The sequence below is a fragment of the Triturus cristatus genome, chromosome 2_2 (assembly GCF_964204655.1).
Source record: "Triturus cristatus chromosome 2_2, aTriCri1.1, whole genome shotgun sequence".
In the NCBI taxonomy this organism is placed as follows: domain Eukaryota; kingdom Metazoa; phylum Chordata; class Amphibia; order Caudata; family Salamandridae; genus Triturus; species Triturus cristatus.
In genome coordinates, this window is record NC_140582.1 from 63,941,289 (window position 1) to 63,966,169 (window position 24,881).

Genomic DNA, 24,881 nt, shown 5'->3' on the forward strand with positions numbered 1-24,881 from the left:
AAAAAAAACTCAATCACTGTCCATGCACCAGGTTGTTTCCTCAAACGCTGAGCCCCCCCCCCCCCCAAAACGTCTATCCAGGTCGTCGACAATGGGAGCACTATATGTCCAGCACCACTGATCTGAAGCTGCACCTCACTAGTGAGGCCCAAACAAGCCGCAACCGGTCTAGGGTTGCTTATATTCCCATATGACGGGGACATAGCCTTGCAGTTCTGCTGTGTTGTTCATACTGAAGCAGGATCAGGTCTGATTCGCTTACTGTTGATCTCCGTTTAGCAGAGATGTCTTAAGGCATGGGCAAAGTGGGCTCTGGCCCAGGGCCCCAGCCTTTCAAGGGGGCACCGAGATAGAGCCAGCTCTGTTCTGCAGAGATTCTTGCCCTGATGACCTTGAAATATTCTTAGACAAATTATTTTAAATACCACTACACATCCACCACTGATTTTAACCTTGTCTAAGGGTACCATTATTAAAATATACACCACGAGAAGGAGGGTAACCCAGAAGGCAATTTTAATGAACTTGTTTATCTCTTATGGAGAAAAAAGAATTACTCCCTAAAACAGCTCCACTATAATCAGACATTGAAGCACACCTGTGACTGGCTAGGTGGCTGAGTGGGATCCCAATGATGAACCATGCTACCAAGGTTGGTGGGTGAGGTTTTTTTTTTCAACCTACAGGTGTTTTTTTTTTTTTTAAAGATGTGTGAGTGACATCCTTTGGACATTTGGTAGCAGTGCTCGCTCTGCTTTGTTTGTAAATGTGAGGCTGGGAAGGTGAGCGAGCTGTCTCTCTTCTCCCTCTCCCCCTTCATATTCACCCCTGAACCTTTTGCCATGGAAAGATAACTTTGGGCGATAGACCGGGCTGACCTGGACAAGGTAAAAAAACTTTGGCAGAGTAAAGTGTCATCTACGTGGATAGTATGCAGACATGGCAGGCCCCACTTCCAGACAGTTTTGCAGAGGCTCAACAACAGAAATTCCATTAAAGTCTTTCTCCACATTCGTCGCTGTGATGCATAAATGATATACTTTCTTCCAACATGGCCTGCTAGTAACAAGCTGAACAGGATAGGTGAGGTGCTCAAAGAAGGAATGGAGATGCCCATAGAGAGGGTATAGGACTGGGATAAGGATGACTATGGCTCAGTGTAAAGAGGATTACAGATAAGTAAAGGATTCATTACCCCTTTGTTTGTCCTCCTTGCCTCAATCTTCACTGCTCGAGGATATACCATATAAGGCTTAGTAAGAACAGGCGCCAACCAATACAATCATGCATTTTTAATAACCTCTATTACTTAAGAATTCCAGAACCAAAGATTTCAGAGAATCATTCAAATCAAGCCTACAAAACAATGTGGACTGGACTGACTGGCTGCTCTACATGTTTTTCTGCAACAAAACATCACAGTTTTCTGCCCAGGATGTACAGATACTTCTCGTATATCGCCCCTGGAAATTATTGGGAACTGGTTCTCCAACAGATCTGTAGGCTTGAGCTACGGCCTGTTAAACCCACCTACTGAAGAGTTTTGCACCCATTGGCAGAACCATAAGAGACAATTAAGGAGTTTGAAATATGAAATTCCTTAGTTTTATCCAAGTACAACATTCATGCTCTTTTGACATCTAAAAGTGAATCCGAAGCATTGCCAAAAAAGCCTTGAAAATCAGGTAAAATGATCTATTCTGACAGATAAAACCTTAAATTCACTTTAAGAGTGAATTTTGGGTCTTGACAAAATGTTTCTGTTGAGAAAAGACTTCAGATAAGTATAAGAAATAACTAGTGCTACTAGCTCACTCAACCTTTTAGCTGATGTTATGGCAACAAGAAAAGCCACTTTAGGCAACAACCAAGAATTACTGGCTGAATCCAAAGGCTCAAAGGGCTTTTCCTAAAGACCTCTTAGAATTATAGCAAGATCCCAAGTCGGAACTGGACTGGGAACCGTTGGCCTCCTAAGTCTAAACAGGAAAGGCAATAACTTTGCTATATCACGCCTAGGATCCTTAAGACCCCTAAAAGCTGCCCATTCAGCTTGCAGGGTCAGAGGAGAGAGATCTGTAATAAATCCATCTCTCCAAAAACCTAGAATGCAGAAAAGATCACAAGATGGAGGATCCAAATGCATTTGCAAGCATCACTTTATGAAATTACCCAAATGCTCCTCATATAAACATAGAGGTCTTATAGAAGTTTCAATGTCTAAGGCAACCTCCTTCAAACAGCACAAATTCTGAAGATCTACCCTCTCAAACTCCATGCAGCAAGACGCAGATGGGAAAGAGGAGACTCTACGCATTGGGAACTGCAGAGAAGGATCCAGAAAAAGATGTAACCTCCTCTCATGGACAAGCAGAGAAATTGAGAGAACAATGAGCAATAAAGCCAGGGTAATGAAGATTACAGGTAAGCAACTGATTCATTATGCACCATTATAGCTATATGTAAAATAGAGCTCCGAGTACACGGTTTCACAAATTACTCATGCTTTTAATACATACCCGTCAGTCAAAATGGCATATTTATACTTGATGCCCAGTTCTTTTTGCCTCATCCAGTCAACCACATTTTGGAGAACCTGAGGAAAAGTATCCGCAGCATCTACAATGTCCTGTAAAGATACAAAAACAATAATGAAGTATGATAACTCCACCAGAGTGCATAAAAGCCTTATGTAACACGGAGTACACAGCAGTGAATAACCGTGATCTGAAGCTAAGGGCCACATGAAGGTAAGTGAAGAAAAGTTATACCTGCTATCTACGGTATTTCAGTTAACTCCAGCTTTACAAAATATGGTGGGGTCAGAACATGTTTTTTCATAGTTTTATAAAAAATATTGCATCAAAGGGTGCAGAGTGCGTCTGCACCTGGAGTTCATGGACGTCCAGTGGAGTCAAGCTGTGGCTCACCATATGAAGAGAGGAACGCAGTCTGCAGCTCTACCAGGTAATAAGGATAGTATAACTAACTGAGAGAACAAGTAATGGAGTGAGTTAATACAGGCAACTAACATACTTCAAAAACTCTGGAAAAGACCGTGCTTATCGCGCGCTCTGTGTTGCAATTTGCAAATCTGTACTGTAGACCCAATTATTGTCTTATCATTGCCTTGTACTGTTAATTTTATTTTCTTAATAAAAAATTGCTTACATTTTTAAAACGCTGGAAAAGGATTGCAAACAATAAAATATTAAGAGCAGGTGACCATTTAGAAGTGTTCTATTAAGACTGAAAGCTGAATATTGGTATATCTAAACTAGTTTTAATAGACTGCATACCTACAATCTCAAGTGGCTACCCTATAGATTTGAGAAATCAGAACTTTCTCCAGAAATCACTGAAAGATAACTTTCTAAAGAGGAGTTAAACATGGAGCTCCACGATGGGGAAAACCACAGGCATGTTTTCGCAATGAGCGATGCTGGGTGAATATCAAAAAAGAAACGGAGGATATGAAAGCGTAACCCACAGTCTTACTTCCTTGAAGGAACAAAGAACCTAGGAAAGCGGTTAGTCTCTTTATGCAGTATGAGTGAAGAGGGCAATCTTGCATTTCAGGCAGAACCCGGGTACAGATAGCAATAAACTGAACAATGGTTCCTACACATTGCTAGAATCCAGCAAAGTCACTGAACAAGTAGCCGGACAGAGTAACAGTCAAGCATCTGGTGTGCTTCTTGGTGCACAAAACCGCAAACATCAAAACAACCAAAGCCCTGCCAAGCAGCGAGAAGAACAGTATTTATTAATGGATACATTAATCCACAAAATGGTGTGCAGAAAAAAGTAAACTCAGTGTTTCCTAAACTGGCTCAGACCAACTGGTGGGTTGTGAGCCTATGTTCGCTGTGTCGTGAAAGTCCAAGCAAAAAATAAAGGTGCTTTAAATTCTGTATTTATCTTGTTAGATTTGCTGTGCTTCAAAGACAGAGAACAAATGTCAGGCAATGTATTCTGACAAATTGCTCTTTGGTTTTTCAACATGGGGATTGGTGTTTACGAATTCTTCGGACTTTGCAGAGAAAGAAAGGTAAAGTGGAGTATGCGACAGTCTTGCTGGAGAACTAACAGTGTGAAAGGAAAGGTTGTAGGGGGTCATTTTTTGTAACACAATGTAAATGAACTGTCGACATTTTGCAGCTAGGAAAGCAAAAATGGAGCACTTTTTTTGTAATTCTGTAAAGTGATGGAAACAAAGATTTTAACAGGATCAAAACAAGACATTAATTAGTGACGCACAACAATAAATATTCACTGAAAGCAGACGTCAGCACGTTATCATTTGCATGCGATATATTTTTAATCAGTAAGACTGTATGCCTCTGCAAATTTAGCGGTCATTTCAATGGAAAATGTGCTGTCTGTAAATAACATCACGCCACCATACGATAACTGAGTTACATTAAAAAAATAAAGTGAAACGATCAACAGTTATGTATGCCTTGGGCAACAGCAAATGGCGGGAAGGGTAATCACAAAGTCCAGACCAATTTTGTTGGGCTGGCAATTGTGATTTGATTCTGTAACTCCCCTTAGCACCACTGGTTGCCCTGCATTTTTGTTTTCTTTTTCTTGTGTGTTACTATATGCATAATAAACTCGTTATTCGTGCTACATGCTGCATCTGTGATAAAGTTTTGCTTTGTTGATAGCAGTTTTGCGCCGCAGGAATCTTACTTGATGCTGGACTGTTACTGTGTCTCGCTAATTATTTGTTAACATTTGTTGTACGTTAGAAATCCTGAAAGATGGTCGTTCACACTATGGAACTCTTGGTGGAGTTACAAGGGACTATTTAGTATGTAACTCCCATACCTTAAACCAACAGCATACAAAATAGCTCTGAAAAATAAGGATCAAATGTGTCCACAGCCTTGGTACTCACCAAGGCATTTGCTCCCATATATTCCCTCCTTCCATTACTTTCCTCGTCCACTACCACTACCGAAAACCTGCTTGAACCGGCAATCAGATCCTCATAGCTCAGCCAATCAGAATAGTCCACCCATAATGGTGAATACAGAACGAATAGTGAGTGGGGCACCCTAAAGGAAGGAGGCTTCGGACAAAGTGCTGTTGCTACTTCTATAACACAATGTATGTTGTAAAGTCAAGAGCTCGGTATTTGTAACTGTATCACAATAACCCGCGATCTTGTGTTTACTTTGGCCTGGGTGTGTTTTCTGAGCCAAATAACTTGTAGCTTGTCGCACATGTGGGTATTTTGGCAACAGTGCGTTTTTTTGGGGTTTGAATGTTGTAGATATTTTCATCAGCTACCTTTTTGGATCATACACACAAAAAACCTTTGGGTCTGAATTAGCAAACAAATCCCACAAAAACCAGAGATGGTCTCATGATGTTTGTAGGGAAATCCCTTTGTTAGGACGAAATCCATCACCCACCGTAGGTGACATGCTTCATCATTGGGATTCTCCTCGTGACGGGAAATCCTAGTCCCGCTACGGGCTACAACCTCCTCACTGAGAGGGAGGAGCTCAGGGATGTTTCATTCCAAATGTTTAGGATATACTAAATCCTGCAATGAGAAGAAAGATATCTGGATGAGTAGAGGGCGCAGCGAAAAAAATATATAAACTGAGGGCAGTGATATTAAAACTAGCTACCAGGTGCGGAAAAAAAAAACCTTTATTAGCTCGCTATGAGGGGTACCAATAAAACAAATGTTCTCCACCTCTAGACAATTTTATTATACATGGCCCTTCGCAAAAATACAGATCTAACCTTAGAACAGCTCATCTAGGCCTGAACTAGGCTCATCTTGAACAATGTGAAGAGAAATCCTATGATAAAGCATCTCACCTTGTTTGAGTGACAATCGTGTTCTTTTTATGATGACTTTAAAAACACATAACAGGACCTAGCCCACTTGCATAGCACCATCATCATTCCATATATTCACTCCTAAAATAAGGTATACAGGGTTTTTTGTGATTGCTGCTCTCACTGGAGAGGACAACTTATCATGCTTTTAACTATACCTTCTTTTGCCAAACCCGCTCTGTCATCAAAGTGTCAGTGAATAAAACAGATCTTGTACCAATAAGCAGACACTTCACAATGCATTATGTGACTGCTTCAATGCCTGCATTGCACATGGATATGTGTTGTCTTGGAGGGGTATAGGTGTGCGTTTATAAACAAGTCTAGAGATCCTTTTAAATGTTGAAGTAGTTACACACATTAAACAAGAATGTTAACATGATCATTGATTGCATGCAAGGGAAATGTGTGTGTGCCTGTGTGTCCGTGCATTAGGCGAAGTAAAAATACATTTCAGGATTTTTTACATAGTAAAACATGTATTGATTTCACCGCTATAAAAATGGCATTTAAGATGTGCCATCGCAGGAGGAAATTCAGTTGTAGAATCTCCAACACAATAAAACTTTTACCCATGAGAAGAGTTTGAGAAGTCATACAAACTTTAAATTTAACAAGAAATCATACACTGCAACACCTTATAAAAATCACCCAACTGTAAACGTTATACCAATATGCAGGACACTTTTACAAAAACAGTAACATGATATTTCAATCAAATGGTAGACAGATCGCAAAACGAAAACTAAAAAATAAGTAGAATCAATACCACTTTTCTTTTGCATATTTGGGTGACGACATCAATAACTGGTTGATATTACCTGGGTAATTCCAGTTAGATTAATGCAAAAATCGGAAAGTTCTCTTTTTATCTCTGGTTTCACATACTGTTGAAAGGTATCTTCCTGCAAAAGGCAAAGAAGAAAGAATATATTATCATCATCAATAAATCTTTATTTCGGCACATGGCAATAAAAGAATAAATAAAAACATAATACAAGAAATATAAGAATAAAACAATTTACACAAAATTTCAATACATTAATTTATCCAGCCTCACTTTTAGCAAGGCACTTTACATACGTTTCATACTGCCTAGCAATCAAATACACATAAAACACAACATCCAGATTAAAATCAATCAAGGCTTAAAAATACCATGCTCATTGATTAGTAATAAAAACGGGGGCAACTCAGGATAAAAACTGCACCCACTAAGTTACGTTTTGAGGTCTCGCCTAGGCAGCGCTTGCGCTGTCTCTTCGAGACAGGCTGTATTCAGGTATGGACTTAAAGCTCCGCCCATCTTTTTAATTGGCTCCTGTTACTGTCCATTCTAAATGGTTGCTTTTGATTCGTAAATAGGCTTAGAAGTCCCTCCTTAGAACCACCTTTTCTGCTTTTGTAACCTCCCATGAGGACTGGCCCTTTTACTTGTGTTGTTACTCGGTTTGTTTCATTTACAGTCTGTGAGCACTATTTTCTTAAATTAGTTTCTCCTACCTGCTGTTGCAGGCACACTTTTGGATTCGAAGCTAACACACACAGCATTTGTTTCCTGCTCATCATTAGAGGCGTTTGGAGGGCACCTGTTCTGTTCCATGCAATTCACTCCTACCCCCCACCCTGCTTGTTTTTTATAATTATGAACGAACTTTATCAGCGCTGCGCCCTTTTCACGAGCGAAGCACTGGTTTTGCTTTCATTCTCTTGGCTTTTCTCCGCTCCTCCGTGCCACTCTCTACTCTCTCTCCTCCCTCCCTTCCAATTACTTACGGGGCTCCAGCCTGGCCTGCATCACAGCCGAGCAGCGCGGAGCCAAGCGTACAAGAGGGAGGGTTGAGCTGCAGCCTGCTTCAGAGCAGGGGGCACTGCGGTATGTGCCTGCTCCTTGCAGCTGCCCAGGGAGAACTGCAGGTATGTGCTATTACTATTAGCGTGGCGCCCTTTCATGAGCGCCGCACTGGTTTTGCTTTCATTCTACTGTCTTTTCCTTACTCCTCCACCCCACTTGCTCTGCCCTCCCTCCCCCCTCCCTTCCAATCAGTCATGGGGCTCCAGCTTGCGCCTGCCTTACAGCTGATCCAGGTAGACAGAAATGGAGGGCTGTGCTGGTAGTTTACAATGCCCTTGCCATAAGGCTGAAGAGCTGGCTGCAGATAGCGGTGTCCCAGGCTAGCCCGTTGCTGGAATTAACCCTAACCTGATCATCAGGCATAACGCTGAGCCCTGTTTTCGCAAATACTTCCATTGATTACTCAGGCATACAGATATACAAAGGCTCTCTTTCATCTAGGTGCTCTCAACCAATTCCGGTATGAGTAGGGAGAAGAGAACCCTAAAAAACAAAAACAAACAAAAAAACATACCAGCACAAGGTTGTGTGTTTTAAATTACGCCAGACGCTTTTTCTATACTGGAGCTGGCAATTTTTCTTTTCATTAAGCGGTATAGGCTTACAAGTCCAACCGGAGCTACTTCTTTGTCGAGCTACTCTTACAAACGGGCACATGTGTGTCAAAACATTTTCAGGCTTTGACTAACAATATTTTTTATGTTTGTGTGCGGCGAATATGCTACTCCAAGGAGGGTCTGGCTCAAAAACCTATGCCGTCAGCTGGGGACTAGGAGTCATGATGTGGCAATCAGGATACTTATTTCGGACAGTAGCGTACCCTATGCTTGTGCCCTAGCCAAGTTTCTATCCTGGGCTTGGGCTATCCGAGCCAAAAAGCTAAAACAATCTGTTTAATTCTTTTTTAGAAAAATTTCTTAAACTGAAAATGCTGCCACAATTGTTTAACCTCTAAAACTTAACCAACTAGTTGGCTAGCTTAACTGAACAAACCTTTTTTGAAACTATTGCTCTTTCTAAATGTTGGAACAGAGATATAAAATCTTTTTAAATTTATTACTGTTGTTCTTAACTGTAACTTTTTATACACTGAGCTGCTTTTATGATAATGACTTTTATCGAAATAAAGCTTTTTGACTTTGACTTGACTTTGACTTTGACTAACAATATACACTCAATGAAAATTAAATGGCCGTTTTGAGCCTTTGATCGTCACAAGACACTCGTTATTGGAATACCATCGGTGTTATGAGCTGTGGGTATGTTTTTCACTAAGGTAAACTATTCCAGACAAGATCGGTTCTAATACATTTGAAGTGGAGCAATTAGTGTTTTTTTCCATATAGCATACACCTACCTATCGAATTAGAAACACTTGCTGCTGCCTCCAAGCTTAATGATAAACTGCTCACAAAGTCAACAACTTGGAGAACAAACAAATAGTTTTTGGGCAAATAAACTTTAGCAACTCATTAAGGTACAAACTTGTGTTTGGAAACGCTTTATCGTAGCTCAGATTTGCTCAAAGGAAACTAAACCACACGTCACAGTCTTACACAAATATTTCACTTAGGCACTCTGTCACAAATGGCACACCAGTATGTACTTGGTCACAATCACCTTCACAACAGTAACGCTTGCTTGTACATAAAACATTTTCTGAAAACACTAGATTACTTGGTGAAATCTCACTCACAGGTACTGCTTTGCCCCCATAAAACAAAAAGCATTTATAATGCAATAGGTCTGAAAGTTTGAGCTACTGCAGCTGCATTATTATTTGCAAAACCAATAGCTCAAACTTTCAGTAATGCGAGACCTTTTGCATTGCAAATGCTTTTTCTGTCTATATCTCCACATTTGCATCAGAAATTGGGAGACAGAGACCACAATACATTGACTGGTGTTGCTTCTTGAAATTCTAAATGCAGTCCTGTAGTTCCTTGTCCCCAGGATGCGTCAAATAGATCAAATCCACGTATTTCTCATTGCTTGATAACCTATGCAAAAGAAATAGAACCAGCTCAACCTTCTCATCAACGTGAAGGCAAAAAGGACACAAGCTATCACCATCACTGGGATAATGGTTCCATTTGGCTGTAAAAGCAGGAAGGAGAAGAAACCCTAAGCAGAATTTAACATATAGGGTCTTTACCAGTGGAGATTTGATCTCATCCAAATAGGTTTCCCTACAGTAATCCACTTTAAATTCTAAAAAGGAATCAGTGAGCGATCTGTGCCTTAGAGAACATAAGGATTGGTTATCTATATATCGCCAGTCAGCACTTTCTAACTCGGATTTGGGGGCTGAACTTGCATCGCCAGGGGAAGACCACAGATTTAAATATCCAATCCGACCCAAAAGGACTTTCATAGACCGAAGCCAGGTTGCCTCATAACATCTTCTAGGGCCATGCGAAATGGACGAAGTTCGGGGTAACCCACAGCCTTCGCCAGTACAACAGTGGCCTCAGTCATACTACGTCATTAATCCATCTGAGCCCATAATCAAGACGTAGCCGGAAGACCGGGTTCACTGGTAGACCACAAAGATTCCTAGCAAAGCGATTTCCTATTATTTCCAAACCACGGAAATCCTGGAAACCCCAAAGTTCTCCACCATACAGGGTAGCTCTCAGTGCGTGACTTTTATAAATCTCTAGGGTGGAAGTCACTGGACAGGAGGAGGAGCCTCGTGCGCCCTCGAGATACCACCAAATAGATGTTCTAATTTGAGGCCACACACCCAAATATGGATTGACCAATGAAAGTTCCCTGTGAGCGTAAGCCCCAGGTTTTTAAACACCTGGACTCTTTCCAGGTACTCTCCATTAAGTGTCAGATTGGCACGACTGGTTGGGCATGGGTTGAAAACCGTGAACTTGGTCTTGCCGAGGTTGAGCTCGAGCCTAGCCCTCGCGGTATTATGTGTGTGTGTGTAAATATTATATATCTTGAAGAAACGGCTTTCTTTTATTAAAGGACTAGTACAAAAAGTAAAACAATTATACACTACATATTTCAACAGGTACTGAGACAGGACAGCAAATAAAGAAATGATAGTCAGTCTATTACAAGGCTGAGTTTGTCGTACAGGCTTATACTGCAGTCCGTGTTACTTATTCGATTTGTGGTCTGCCAGCTCCTCAAGAGTTACTAAAAAGTGGCTTCCATAAAGTATCTGACAAAAAAGACCTATTCAATTGCTAATTGAAGAGAATACATTAGAGAAACACTTTCTGAAACAGTGCAAATAGGTATCAAAAAAGGACAGTGTGTTCTAAAGAAATATTTCAAAAGGAAATGCAGAGAATAGGCTTTTCTCATACCAGCTATGATTGCCTGGATCATTTGCCTTTTGTTGGTATAATGCAACTGCCCACTCAAGTCACAATAGGAATGAAATCTAGAACTGCATCTGGTGAAGGTATGAACTGACCTCCTAGTTTTTACCAATGGGGCATACTGAAGAGAGCAGCAGCGGCAACTTTTCCCTAAACATATAGGTCTGAGGCCTACCCCGAAAGGGAATGTTGGTCTTTCGAAAGCACATAGTAATGCACACTGCTACTCTGAAGCAAAGCCCTACTAATGGGACCATAGCTTTCCAAAAAAAGTTTGGATTTTTTAATCAACTTAGTTTTGTCAAGGTAGGAAAAAAAGGCTCTTCTCATACCCAGTTTTATAAGGACCCTCTGCTCGACTGCAAGGATTAGAAAAGAAAAAGGTTTGCCAAGAAAATCTCAATCTGCCTTAGCAAAGAAAGGAGCATCAGTTCAGAAAAAAAAACTTTATGAAAAAACGCTACATGGGTTGTGGTTATTTCAGTTATGATTTTTGGAAAAGGTAAATGTCATAACTACAATGAACTCCCACAATAGTGAGAGACTTCTCAGTGGGACAAGACTTAACAGATGTCCTCCGAAAAATCCTTTAGCACTAAAACGGTGAAAACCGTGTCTAAGCAGCAAACTGTCTGCACACTATAATGGCTCTTGGATGAACCTTAATGGAGCAGAACTGGAGGGTAGATTTACAGTCAAGCGTTAAGGCAGTGCAGTCATCTGGCATTTCTGCACCTCTTGCTGAAACCCCATGGGCAGACAATTTTGAATCACTTCCATTAAAGGTAGAGAACCTTGCCAAATGCCACTTAGCTAACTCAGAACATTCACACAGTTTGTAAATTCTAAACATTCATACTGCACGCTTTGCCAAGTTTAGTACGAGTGAGGGATGGCTGCGACAGTGAACGGGACTTTGTCTTGCGGAAGCGAGCTGGTCCGATGGTTATGGTTATCTATATGGGAAGAGATCCACTTGTAGGGTGCTCCAGATGCTTAGCATACCTGCTGCAATGCATCATTAAAAAATATTTGACTGCGCTACCCACCTTTTCTTTCCTTGTAAACCACTGGCCTCTCACCTCCAGCTAAGGTTGCTTGGCTGTTCGGACCCTTGTTAGTTTTAGCTTTCATTTGCATTGTCATTTTCATTTCCTTGTATCATGCCAGTTACAAGGTTGCCTGGCCTCATTTACCTCTATTTTCTGTTTGCTATTTCAGCTTGTTTCCTTTGGCAGTTTCAATTTTAGTTTGTCAATTATTTTCTTTCTTGACCGCTGCCTGGTTCTGTGCGAGGGGGTGGTAGCCAGTGCTTGCTTGCCACTCCCAAGGCACTGCCTTACATGTCTAGAAACTCCTACAAATGGCGCCCACAGCACACACGCGCAGACAGCATGCAATGGATGTATGCCACCGCACCAGCAGTGCGCCAAAGGCAAGCTCGCCTGTGCCCAGCACCACAAACCTCAGCTCAGCCAATAGCGAGATAAATGCCAGCCGCACCTTATGCTGCTTCTCCTCTGAGCTCTGGCAGAGTTTCAATGGCCAGCAGCAGCGTCCCCCCAATGTACTTTCTCCCCCTCATTGCTGCATGCCCTTTTCATGTGCACATTGCTGCGTCACCTGCAACACATCAATTCGCATTTCTGCTGTAGCTGCCTCTCCTAAGACCCTTACCGCCAGTCCCTCTCCACACATGCACATCTTCTACCTTCCCTCAAGTCCCCCCATCAACTCTATCTACAACACCCTTCACTGTGTGGATATTACTACCTGCTCCTTTTCAAAACCTTCTATCAAAATCTGGGATATACTTTGCTCTGAAGGCACAGACCGACTATTCCTCTCCAAGACACGGCTCAACTCCACCAGCAAACCCAGATTTAGCCATGACTATATGTCTGTGTTTCAAAATCGCCAATAAAGACATACTCCACATTATAGGCGGTGGAATCCACATCATTACCAAACTTCCCTGTCCTGTTTCATCCTGTTCTTCCATGCCATGGACTGGCTAGAATACATTTCGTTTAAAATCACTGCTCACAACCTACCCATCCTTGCCGATACCCTTTTTCGGCCATCCCTGATCTAGACTCACCACTATCTTCGAACATTCAATAGTTGCTATTTCTAAACCTCCCCCCTGCCCCCAAGTACCACATCCTCGATAAAGGACAACTGAGAAAGTGCCCTTTGCATCCTTCCCCCCCCCAACTATCATTTGCGCCACCTCAGGAGCAACCAACCTAAATTACTGCCTAACAAGCACACTGAAAGTTCTAACTCCTTTTGAAATGTAGCCCTCCACATGCAGAACTGCAGCCATGACCTGGTATACTTAGGACTAAAATGTTAACAGACAACACCTCAAGCAGACAGAGCTCAACTGGAGGTAACATGTCTATAAATTAGCTCTTAGAATATCACACAAAAAGAAAACACACGCACAGCATTTGTTTACAGCACTGAGGAAAACCCTAACTACATAACGGATATTTTTACCATAATCAAAGAATTTTATCATCGGATTGCCTTCGATCAAATGATTTTGCCTTCTGATCATCTCTGCACTTCCTTAGCACATTACTTTAAGCCCAAAATCTCCAACATTTACTTTAAATTTGACTCTGCACCAGCTTTAAATGATCCGCACTTAATTAACTCTCCAGCCTTCTCCATCTCAAAATATTATATACACACTTACTCTTGTGAGCAAGGAGCCGGGAACTGCGATAAATCAAGCTCGCTGAAGCAGAGCCACGGAGTGTTTGGTCTTTATTTACTCAACACATTGTTGGATATATGGGGTTCGCCACGCAGCCATGAGCTTGCTGTGGAAAGAGACTGGTGATTGAGTGACCTGTAAATAAAGTGTGTGTGTGTGTGTATGTATATATATATATATATATATATATATATATATATATATATATATATATATATATATTCACTGAAAAAACCATAGGTTTCACACACGTTATAGTTAGGAATTAGCATTTTAAAAACCTTGCAAATTCACTGAAAAAACCATAGGTTTCAGACATGTTATAGTTAGCGGAAATTTTACTGATAAAAAACCAATGAAATTCCCCCGTTATAGTTAGTGCAGGCAACTATAACTCACGCGACCGCAATCCTCTGCTGATGCTAATACTGTATTTAGACACTTATTTGCCCAGGTCTTCTTCCATAAATTTTTAGCTATACATATATTACAAATATTTTTTTTTCATAAAGACACATATGTCATCAGCAGAAGATTGCGGTCGCGTGAGTTATAGTTCCCTGCACTAACTATAACGGGGGAATTTCATTGGTTTTTTATCAGTAAAATTTCCGCTAACTATAACATGTCTGAAACCTATGGTTTTTTCAGTGAATTTGCAAGGTTTTTTAAATGCTAATTCCTAACTATAACGTGTGTGAAACCTATGGTTTTTTCAGTGAATTTGTACAGTTTTTTAAATGCTAAGTTACTTTACGCCATTCGTGGCGTGCACGCCCACTTAACGCAGTTCGTTCCGTGCGCGCACAGTGAGCACGCGGTGCGCTTCGCGCACCGCGCGCCCACTTTACGCAGTTAGTGCCGTACACGCAAGGTGGGCACGCAGTGCGCTACACGCACCGCGTGCCCACGTTACGCACAGTGCGCACATGGAGGACATATTATGCGCTTCCTTGTGATAGGTAATCTGTTAAATTTAATTTGTATGTAAGTGATGACAATAATATGCCATGCACAGAGTGTTTTTTTTTTTTATTAAAATTTTTAGCGTAATCGGCGAAATTTTCCCCCCCAAAAAAATTACCGTTTTTGGCCTTGGGGGATCTTTGAGGACTCAACTAACATGGCTATGTGCATGGGCGCTGTCTAAACAGCCCCTTTATATGTTTTTTGCCTTTGTTTACAGCCCCCCCCCTCAGAGTGCGAGAGAGAAAATGGCGGCCGCCGCTTCCTGGTTTCGACCGATTCGAATGTTTACTTAGATGTAACAGCCAATCAGAATCGCGCTCGCACACGCCACCGTACGCGTACGGTAAGCTTACGGTAAGCGTACCGTAAGCTGGCTCAGATATATATATTGATTTAAAGGCTATTTTCTCAGAATCTACTGAACAGATTTACACCAAACCTACAAAAGGCACTTCCTTGACCTGAGGACTACCTCTCTGCCAAATTTCTAGTAATTCTGTTCAGCCGTTCGGGCTGTAGCCCTGTCTAAAGGTCCTATGGAAAAATGCATGGGAAAAACGCGTTTTGGGACCCCCCTTTTATCTCAGCCCCCGCTTGACGAATCCCCCCGAGACTTTCAGGGTAGGAGCGGAGCGTAGCGACCGGCGCCAAAGTTATTCAAAATAGAATGTTGCGGATTTCCGATAGATAGATAGATAGATAGATAGATAGATAGATAGATAGATAGATAGATAGATAGATAGATAGATAGATAGATAGATAGATAGATAGATAGATAGATAGATAGATAGATAGATAGATAGATAGATAGATAGATAGATAGATAGATAGATAGATAGATAGATAGATAGATAGATAGATAGATAGATAGATAGATAGATAGATAGATAGATAGATAGATAGATAGATAGATAGATAGATAGATAGATAGATAGATAGATAGATAGATAGATAGATAGATAGATAGATAGATAGATAGATAGATAGATAGATAGATAGATAGATAGATAGATAGATAGATAGATAGATAGATAGATAGATAGATAGATAGATAGATAGATAGATAGATAGATAGATAGATAGATAGATAGATAGATAGATAGATAGATAGATAGATAGATAGATAGATAGATAGATAGATAGATAGATAGATAGATAGATAGATAGATAGATAGATAGATAGATAGATAGATAGATAGATAGATAGATAGATAGATAGATAGATAGATAGATAGATAGATAGATAGATAGATAGATAGATAGATAGATAGATAGATAGATAGATAGATAGATAGATAGATAGATAGATAGATAGATAGATAGATAGATAGATAGATAGATAGATAGATAGATAGATAGATAGATAGATAGATAGATAGATAGATAGATAGATAGATAGATAGATAGATAGATAGATAGATAGATAGATAGATAGATAGATAGATAGATAGATAGATAGATAGATAGATAGATAGATAGATAGATAGATAGATAGATAGATAGATAGATAGATAGATAGATAGATAGATAGATAGATAGATAGATAGATAGATAGATAGATAGATAGATAGATAGATAGATAGATAGATAGATAGATAGATAGATAGATAGATAGATAGATAGATAGATAGATAGATAGATAGATAGATAGATAGATAGATAGATAGATAGATAGATAGATAGATAGATAGATAGATAGATAGATAGATATATATATATATATGATCAAGGGCACTGGATGCCCGAAACGCGTCGTGAGGAGCGAGAGGCGATGTTATGAGAAAATAAATCACCTGTGATTGACGAGCTTTCGTGTGGGACGTTGCATTTCTTGTTCGCCGTTCGGAGGTACAGGAAGGTGTGTGATTATATATATATATATATATATATATATATAAATAAATAAATAATCTACTGGCGGTCACCAGTAGATAGTTATAGTTACAACCTAGTTTCCATAGGAAATCTCAAAATTCTATTTTGAATAACTTTGGCGCCGGTTGACGAATCCTCGCGAAATTTTCAAAACTAATGGGGCGCTCCGCTCAGCTCCTACCCTGAAAGCCTCGGGGTGATTCGTCAAGCGGGGGCCGAGAAAAAAGGGGGGTCCCGAAACACGTTTTCCCCATGTTATTTTCCATAGGACCTTTAGACACAGCTACAGCCCGAACGGCTGAACAGAATTACGTGAAATTTGGCAGAGTGGTAGCCATAAGGTCAAGGAAGTGCCTTTTGCAGGTCTGGTGTAAATCTGTTCAGTATTTCCTGAGAAAATAGCATTTAAAAGCATATAAATATCTATACGCGCGCAGGGTGCGCGCACTGTGCAAGCCCTGTGCGCGCACCCTGCCGTGCGCGAGCGTAATTCTGATTGGTTGTTAGATGTCAGTAAACATTCGAATCGGTCGAAACCGGGAAGTGTCGGCCGCCATTTGGTCTCTCGCAGTCTGAGGGGGTGAAAAACAAAGGTGGAGAACGTGAAATGGGGGCAGGGTGGACAGTTCCTGACCCCCTAGCCTTTGTCAGGGGGTCCCAGAAGGACCCCCAAGGGCCAAAAAAAGATTCTATTTTTTTTTCGAAAAATCGCCGAGTGCGCTCACCCTACGCGCACGGCGGAAATGGAATAAATTCCGCGAAGTTCGCGAAACGTGCGCGCAAGCCAAAAATACAATAAAAAACATACATAAATTGGCATTTAAAAAAACCTGTGAAATTCACAGAAAAAACCATAGGTTTCACACACGTTATAGTTAGGAATTAGCATTTAAAAAACCTTGCAAATTCACTAAAAAAAACATAGGTTTCACACGTTATAGTTAGCTGGACATTTCACTCGTAAAAAACCAATGATATTCCCCCGTTATAGTTAGTGCAGGCAACTATAACTCACGCGACCGCAATCCTCTGCTGATGACGTCAGATATTACATCACTGATGACATATGCGTCTTTCTGAAAAATAAATATTTGTAATATATGTATAGCTAAAAGATTAATGGAAGAAGACATGGGTAAATAAGTGTCTATATACAGTGATGCAATATCTGACGTCATCAGCAGAGGATTGCGGTCGCGTGAGTTATAGTTACCTGCACTAACTATAACAGGGGAATTTCATTGTTTTTTTACGAGTGAAATGTCCAGCTAACTATAACATGTGTGAAACCTATGTTTTTTTTAGTGAAAATATATATATATATATATATATATATATATAATCTACTGGCAGTCGCCAGTAGATAGTTATAGTTAGGACCCTCTTACCACAGGAAATCCGCAACATTCTATTTTGAATAACTTTGGCGCCGGTCGACGAATCCTCGCAAAATTTTCAAAATAGGTGGGGCGTTGAGCTCCGCTCCTACCCTGAAAGTCTCGGGGGGATTCGTCAAGCGGGGGCTGAGATAAAAGGGGGGTCCCAAAACGCGTTTTTCCCATGCATTTTTCCATAGGACCTTTAGACAGAGCTACAGCCCGAACGGCTGAACAGAATTTAATGAAATTTGGCAGAGAGGTAGTCCTCAGGTCAAGGAAGTGCCTTTTGTAGGTTTGGTGTAAATCTGTTCAGTAGATTCTGAGAAAATAGCCTTTAAATCAATATATATATCTGAGCCAGCTTACGGTGCGCTTACGGTGCGCTTACCGTACGCGTACGGTGACGTGCGCGAGCGCGATTCTGATTGGCCGTTAGATCTTAGTAAACATTTGAATCGGTCGAAACCAGGAAGCGGCGGCCGCCATTTTCTCTCTCGCACTCTGACAGGGGGTTGAAAAACAAAGTGCAAAAACATGTAAAGGGGCTGTTTAGACAGCTCCCAAGCACCTAGCCATGTCGAGGGAGTCCCCAACGATCCCCCAAGTGAAAAAAGGCAATTTTAATTATTTCGAAAATGTCGCCGATTACGCTTACCGTACGCGTACGGTAATAAATAATAATAATAAAAAAAAATATCCACATTCTCCCCACCCCGTGTGCAAATGGTGCCCGAAGGGCACCATTTCTGCATGGCTTATTACTGCAAAACAAAACATATATTTTACCTGTCACAACGATGCTCATCATATGTCCTCCATGTGCGCACGGTGCGCGAAGCGCATCGTGCGTTCATGGCCCATCTAGCGTAACGTGGGCACGCGGTGCGCGAAGCGCACCGCGCGCACGGAAGGAACTGCGTTAAGTGGGCGCGCACGCCACAAATGGCGTAAAGTAACTTAGCATTTAAAAAAACCGTACAAATTCACTGAAAAAAAACCATAGGTTTCACACACGTTATAGTTAGGAATTAGCATTTAAAAAAACCTTGCAAATTCAGTGAAAAAACCATAGGTTTCACACATGTTATAGTTAGCTGGACATTTCACTCGTAAAAAACCAATGAAATTCCCCCGTTATAGTTAGTGCAGGCAACTATAACTCACGCGACCGCAATCCTCTGCTGATGACATATGTGTCTTTATGAAAAAAAAATATTTGTAATATATGTATAGCTAAAATTTAATGGAAGAAGACATGGGCAAATAAGTGTCTAAATACAGTATTAGCATCAGCAGAAGATTGCGGTCACGTGAGTTATAGTTGCCTGCACTAACTATAACGGGGGAATTTCATTGGTTTTTTACGAGTGAAATGTCCAGCTAACTATAACATGTGTGAAACCTATGGTTTTTTCACTGAATTTGCAAGGTTTTTTAAATGCTAATTCCTAACTATAACGTGTGTGAAACCTATGGTTTTTTCAGTGAATTTGTACGTTTTTTTAAATGCTAAGTTACTTTACGCCATTCGTGGCGTGCGTGCCCACTTAACGCAGTTCGTTCCGTGCGCGCACGGTGCGCTTCGCGCACCGTGTGCGCACAGTGAGGACGCGGTGCGCTTCGCGCACCGCGCGCCCACTTTACGCAGTTAGTGCCGTGCACGCACGGTGGGAGCGCGGTGCGCTACACGCACTGCGTGCCCACGTTACGCTAGATGGGCCATGTACGCACGTGCGCACATGGAGGACATATGATGCGCTTCGTTGTGAAAGGTAATATTTTAATTTTTCACATCTGTGATATGCAATGCACAAATGGTGCCCTTCGGGCACCATTTGCACATGGGGTGTGGAGAATATGGATATATATTTTTTTTTTTTATTAATTTTTACCGTACGCGTACGGTAAGCGTAATCGGCGAAATTATCGAAAAAATTAAAATTCCGTTTTTGGCCTTAGGGGATCTTTGAGTACTCACTCAACATGGCAAGGTGCTTAGGAGCTGTCTAAACAGCCCCTTTACATGTTTTGGGCCTTTGTTTTTTTACCCCCTCTCAGACTGCGAGAGAGAAAATGGCGGCCGCCGCTTCCTGGTTTCGACCGATTCGAATGTTTACTAAGATCTAACAGCCAATCAGAATCGCGCTCGCGCACGGCGGCGTGCGCGTACGTTAAGCGCACCGTAAGCTGGCTCAGATATATATATTGATTTAAAGGCTATTTTCTCAGAATCTACTGAACAGATTTACACCAAACCTACAAAAGGCACTTCCTTGACCTGTAGACTACCTCTCTGCCAAATTTCAAGGAACTCTGTTCAGCCGTTCGGGCTGTAGCTGTGTCTAAAGGTCCTATGGAAAAATGCATGGGAAAAACGCGTTTTGGGACCCCCCTTTTATCTCAGCCCCCGCTTGACGAATCCCCCCGAGACTTTCAGGGTAGGAGCGGAGCGTAGCGCCCCATTAGTTTTGAAAAGTTTGCGAGGATTCGTCGACCGGCGCCAAAGTTATTCCAAATAGAATGTTGCGGTTTTCCTATGGAAACAGGGTCCTAACTATAACTACCTACTGGCGACTGCCAGTAGGTAATATATATATATATATATATATATATATATTACCTACTGGCGGTCGCCAGTAGGTAGTTATAGTTAGGACCACGTTTCCATAGGAAAACCTCAACATTCTATTTTGAATAACTTTGGCGCCGGTCGACGAATCCTCGCGAATTTCTCAAAATAGGTGGGGCGCTACGCTCCGCTCCTACCCTGAAAGTCTCGGGGGGATTCGTCAAGCGGGGGCTGAGATAAAAGGGGGGTCCCAAAACGCGTTTTTCCCATGCATTTTTCCATAGGACCTTTAGACAGGGCTACAGCCCGAACGGCTGAACAGAATTACTAGAAATTTGGCAGAGAGGTAGTCCTCAGGTCAAGGAAGTGCCTTTTGTAGGTTTGGTGTAAATCTGTTCAGTAGATTCTGAGAAAATAGCCTTTAAATCAATATATATATCTGAGCCCGCTTACGGTACGCTTACCGTACGCTTACGGTAAGCGTACGGCGGCGTGCGCGAGCGCGATTCTGATTGGCTGTTAGATCTTAGTAAACATTCGAATCGGTCGAAACCAGGAAGCGGCGGCCGCCATTTTGTGTATTTCACTCTGAAAAAAAAGAGTGAAAACAAGGAAAGGGGGCAATGAGGAGAGTTACAGACCCCCTAACATTTGTAAGGGGGTCAAAGAAGGACAGAAAAAACATTTATTGATTTAAAAAAAAATCACGGGGTACGCGTACGGTAAGCTTACGGTAAGCGTACGGTAAAAAAAAAAAAAATAGATAAATGAAAAGCAGATTTAAGAGTTTAGAAATTAGGGAGCTCTAAAAAGAGCTGTTGTGTTTATGAAGTCATTTTTTTAGTGGTACCTACAAGTAAGTACCGATGCAGAGTCTAAGGTTCAAGAGGAAGACTCTGTTCCCTTCATCATTGAAGTGCACACCATCTCCTCTATAAATGTCTTGCATGTCATAACGCAAGTTGTTGTGGTAAATGGCACCCATACCATAGTCACGGAGGAAAGCAGAAACAGATTTGTTGACGTGCTTTCTTGCTTTGTCAATCTGTGGACAGAAATGATTGGACCAGTTCCATTTTTGCCTTTGGCATATGTTGGAAAACACAAAGGCAGTTTTAGGGAAATGTGTAAACAGTTGTGCAAAGGTGTCCTTCATAAGCATTTCCAGACCTACCCCAGTCAAAGTGCCTAGGTCATTGCCACCACAGTGCACTATTATGAGGTCAGGGTGTTGGATTTGAATGAAGGATTTCACCAATGGCATCAATTGGTGCCACTTTAACCCTCTCTGACCAATCCATTTAATGTCTACATTTGGCAAAGCAAGGTCTCTCATCATATCTGTTTTCTCTGCAAACTTTTCACTCCAGAAGACATAGCTGTGCCCTACAATCCACACTGTGAACATCTTCAAAGGAGAACTGGATGCACTCAGGAGGTGTCTTTCAGTAGAATGGCAATAAGAAAAGAAAGACAGTTTGGAAATGGAGGCATACATATTTTTTTAAAACAAAAAGAACTGATTGGCTGTTTCATACCATTCTAGAATAAAAACTAGGCTGTATGTGAAAATTAATAGAAGCATGTTTTGTATTGGTACAAAAAAATGTGTAACCAAAGAACAGTACTATGGATTTGCTGTAAGGTTTGAAAAGTCAAGCACTCTTGCTCTGTGGAATTGAAACATTGTGTGTCGAACTTCTGACCTAACTGCACACAGCAGTGTTCCATGAGCTGTTGCTATGGTAGCAGGCAGAAGTCAAGTTGGGGGAAGGGTACTAGGCAGAAGTCAAGTTGGGGGCAGGGTACTTTTGGAAAAGGGTTGGTTTTCAACCAATAGAAATGTGTGAATACATGTGAAAAAAAGGGGGAAGCACTGAGATTTGAAACTTACATGTATATGTGTGGAAAAATAGAGGGAAAGTTTGCCATTATCTGGTTCTGCTGAGAGGAGAGAGGTGAACAGAACAGAGATCCTGGCTCTGATAATCTGCTGTTTGAGTGTCACATTTCTTTCACAACTAACTAATTTTAAAGGTGAGTTTACAGTTTGAAAGGGGATGTATGTGGTAACTTAAGAAATGAATAATAGAAATGGGAATTGTTTTTGTTGTAGTTACACATGGTGGTTTCATAATGTGTCAGTGTGTAAAAGTGATTTACACTTGCCCCGAAAAAAAAAAAGAGCAGTAAGTGTGCTTTCAAATTGGCAAAGAAATTTCGTTTTGGCACTAATGTGAAAACATGACTCTGTGTGCATAGAAGAATTATAGGCAGAGATTTATTGCGTCTTGCTCTGGTGATTTCACAGTTGCATTAGATGGAAAGGGGGAGCGAATTTTTGGGGGAAGAAGCAGAGGCTTAGCACACACCCATGTCCTTGCCGTGTATAGTCATGCACAGTATTTACAAGCGAGTGGGGTTTTCAGGTTTAAGTCTGTAATGCAAATACATTCAGCATCACTAAGGCTGGTTGCCCTTGGTGGAGTGTAGGCAGTCACAGAGAATGCACATGGTGGTGGTCTGAAAAAAAAACAGCTTGGACACGTGCAATTAAATAAATCAAAAATAGTGGTTTCATAATGTGTCAGTCTGTAAAAGTGATTTCAAATTGTAAAAAGAGATTTTCACTTGGCCCGAAAAAAAAAAGAGCAGTAAGTGTGCTTTCAAATTGGCAAAGAAATTTCGTTGTGGGACTAATGTGAAAACATGACTCTGTGTGCATAGAAGAATTATAGGCAGAGATTTATTGCGTCTTGCTCTGGTGATTTCACAGTTGCATTAGATGGAAAGGGGGAGCGAATTATTGGGGGAAGAAGCAGAGGCTTAGCACACACCCATGTCCTTGCCGTGTATAGTCATGCACAGTATTTACAAGCCAGTGGGGTTTTCAGGTTTAAGTCTGTAATGCAAATACATTCAGCATCACTAAGGCTGGTTGCCCTTGCTGGAGTGTAGGCAGTCACAGAGAATGCACATGGTGTTGGTCTGAAAAAAAAACAGCTTGGACACGTCCAATTAAATAAATCAAAAATAGTGGTTTCATAATGTGTCAGTCTGTAAAAGTGATTTCAAATTGTAAAAAGAGATTTTCACTTGGCCCGAAAAAAAAAGAGCAGTAAGTGTGCTTTCAAATTGGTAAAGAAATTTCGTTTTGGCACTAATGTGAAAACATGACTCTGTGTGCATAGAAGAATTATAGGCAGAGATTTATTGCGTCTTGCTCTGGTGATTTCACAGTTGCATTAGATGGAAAGGGGGAGCGAATTATTGGGGGAAGAAGCAGAGGCTTAGCACACACCCATGTCCTTGCCGTGTATAGTCATGCACAGTATTTACAAGCCAGTGGGGTTTTCAGGTTTAAGTCTGTAATGCAAATACATTCAGCATCACTAAGGCTGGTTGCCCTTGCTGGAGTGTAGGCAGTCACAGAGAATGCACATGGTGGTGGTCTGAAAAAAAAACAGCTTGGACACGTGCAATTAAATAAATCAAAAATAGTGGTTTCATAATGTGTCAGTCTGTAAAAGTGATTTCAAATTGTAAAAAGAGATTTTCACTTGGCCCGAAAAAAAAAGAGCAGTAAGTGTGCTTTCAAATTGGCAAAGAAATTTCGTTTTGGCACTAATGTGAAAACATGACTCTGTGTGCATAGAAGAATTATAGGCAGAGATTTATTGCGTCTTGCTCTGGTGATTTCACAGTTGCATTAGATGGAAAGGGGGAGCGAATTTTTGGGGGAAGAAGCAGAGGCTTAGCACACACCCATGTCCTTGCCGTGTATAGTCATGCACAGTATTTACAAGCCAGTGGGGTTTTCAGGTTTAAGTCTGTAATGCAAATACATTCAGCATCACTAAGGCTGGTTGCCCTTGGTGGAGTGTAGGCAGTCACAGAGAATGCACATGGTGTTGGTCTGAAAAAAAAACAGCTTGGACACGTCCAATTAAATAAATCAAAAATAGTGGTTTCATAATGTGTCAGTCTGTAAAAGTGATTTCAAATTGTAAAAAGAGATTTTCACTTGGCCCGAAAAAAAAAGAGCAGTAAGTGTGCTTTGAAATTGGCAAAGAAATTTCGTTTTGGCACTAATGTGAAAACATGACTCTGTGTGCATAGAAGAATTATAGGCAGAGATTTATTGCGTCTTGCTCTGGTGATTTCACAGTTGCATTAGATGGAAAGGGGGAGCGAATTTTTGGGGGAAGAAGCAGAGGCTTAGCACACACCCATGTCCTTGCCGTGTATAGTCATGCACAGTATTTACAAGCCAGTGGGGTTTTCAGGTTTAAGTCTG

The 24,881-nt window shown here is 41.1% G+C and overlaps 1 protein-coding gene across 1 annotated transcript in view; it reads right to left on the minus strand.

The window, feature by feature from the left end:
* Positions 1-24,881, minus strand: part of ERI1 (exoribonuclease 1) — a 116,628-nt gene that overhangs the window by 23,799 nt on the left and 67,948 nt on the right. Inside the window, exons 4-5 of the mRNA XM_085641009.1 lie at positions 6,687-6,770; positions 2,520-2,629 (exon numbers count right to left, since the gene is read on the minus strand). Of these exons, the coding sequence (XP_085497135.1) occupies positions 2,520-2,629; positions 6,687-6,770 (194 nt within the window). The remainder of the gene's footprint in view (positions 1-2,519; positions 2,630-6,686; positions 6,771-24,881) is intronic.